We start from the raw sequence: 1,279 nt of genomic DNA, 5'->3' as shown, positions 1-1,279 counted from the left end.
GTGTCGGTGCAAAGGAGGAGGTGGTTTTGCTGGGCTCCTGAGCTCTTTTTGCCGATGCAGGACCCTTCAATCTCCCTCAACGCAGGCTGCTGAGGCACTCTGAGATTGGGCTGGTGTTGGTGTCCTGTTGTTGCTCACTGCCAGGGATGCATGGTATGGGTCAGCCTTGCAAACCTTGCCTGCTCTATGCCCCTTACTCAGGCACTGCTGATACAGGAGGAAGTTGACAGCACTACTTGCACAGGCAACATGGGTGTACTTGTCCCAGCTCATGCCATTTCATTGTGGGCATGATCATGGGAGAAGAACTGCCCATTAATGCTTGCAATGTTCTTTGCAGTCCTTAGATACTACTGGAGATATGCATGTTACTGCTGCTATCAGTGCTTTAAAGAGCCCCTCCAGGTCCCCCTGCTCAACCCTAAGCAGATTTATGTGATGGATATTTACAAGTCCTGTTCTTGCTCTGGGTTTCAGATGACCTCCCAAGGGTCTGCAACATGAATATTATATCAGTTGTGTCTTTTCTGTGGTAAACCTCTTCCAGGGGGTTTTAAACACACATGGCCACCTCCTGCAGGGCTGTGGCTCTTCTGAGAACCGTGTCCCACAGAAACACACGCTGTATTTGATTCAATTTCCAGAAGGGAGCAGCAAAAGAATTTTGTGTGAGGAGGAAAAAGGAAGAACATCAGTAGGTTGAGTCAGGAAAGAGGCAGAGTCAAATCCTTCTGCAGTGGTGTTGATGCAGAACAAATTGAGGCCCATTTTATTCTTGCCTTTCAAGCCAAGGGTGAAAGAAGCTATTCCAAGGACTGAGATCTACAACTGCCCATCTTGAGTATCACAGACTGCCCACGCTTAGAGTAGTGGAAGCTGTTCCACAGGACCTGCATATTTCATTCCAGTTGCTCCAAATCCCCCACGGACAGCACAGCACTGATTTGCTTCATTTTTCCCTTTCTTCTCTCCTGGCAGGGAACCACCAACCAGACCTGCATCCTGTGGGATGAGACTGATGGGTGAGTTCTGTGGATTCCTCTTTACTCTCACAGGTCCATTTGCTTTTGGGGGTGAAATCATTACAAATTTAGCAGTGAATGTGTAAGTTTGTCACAGCCACTTGCTCTTTCAAATTAATTTTGTCTTATGTCCACCTTCACGGCTGACAAAGTCTTTCACCCTGGTAGATAGTGCTCCTTCCTGCACACAGATTCATCCCTTCTTACCGCGTTGCCTTTTAGTGCCAGGTGAACTGGGTGTTATATTCAAAGATCTG

The 1,279-nt window shown here is 47.6% G+C and overlaps 1 protein-coding gene across 1 annotated transcript in view; it reads left to right on the top strand.

Annotated features, from left to right (window-relative positions):
* LOC118452174 (adhesion G protein-coupled receptor B1-like) overlaps nucleotides 1-1,026 on the top strand; it is a 90,670-nt gene extending 89,644 nt beyond the window's left edge. Inside the window, exon 16 of the mRNA XM_035893186.1 lies at nucleotides 979-1,026. Coding sequence (XP_035749079.1) covers nucleotides 979-1,026 — 48 coding nt within the window. The remainder of the gene's footprint in view (nucleotides 1-978) is intronic.
* Nucleotides 1,027-1,279: the final 253 nt, after the last annotated feature.

Source organism: Egretta garzetta, unplaced genomic scaffold (assembly GCF_000687185.1).
Source record: "Egretta garzetta isolate BGI_Z169 unplaced genomic scaffold, ASM68718v1 scaffold394, whole genome shotgun sequence".
In the NCBI taxonomy this organism is placed as follows: Eukaryota; Metazoa; Chordata; class Aves; order Pelecaniformes; family Ardeidae; genus Egretta; species Egretta garzetta.
This window is presented reverse-complemented; position numbering and strand designations above follow the sequence as displayed.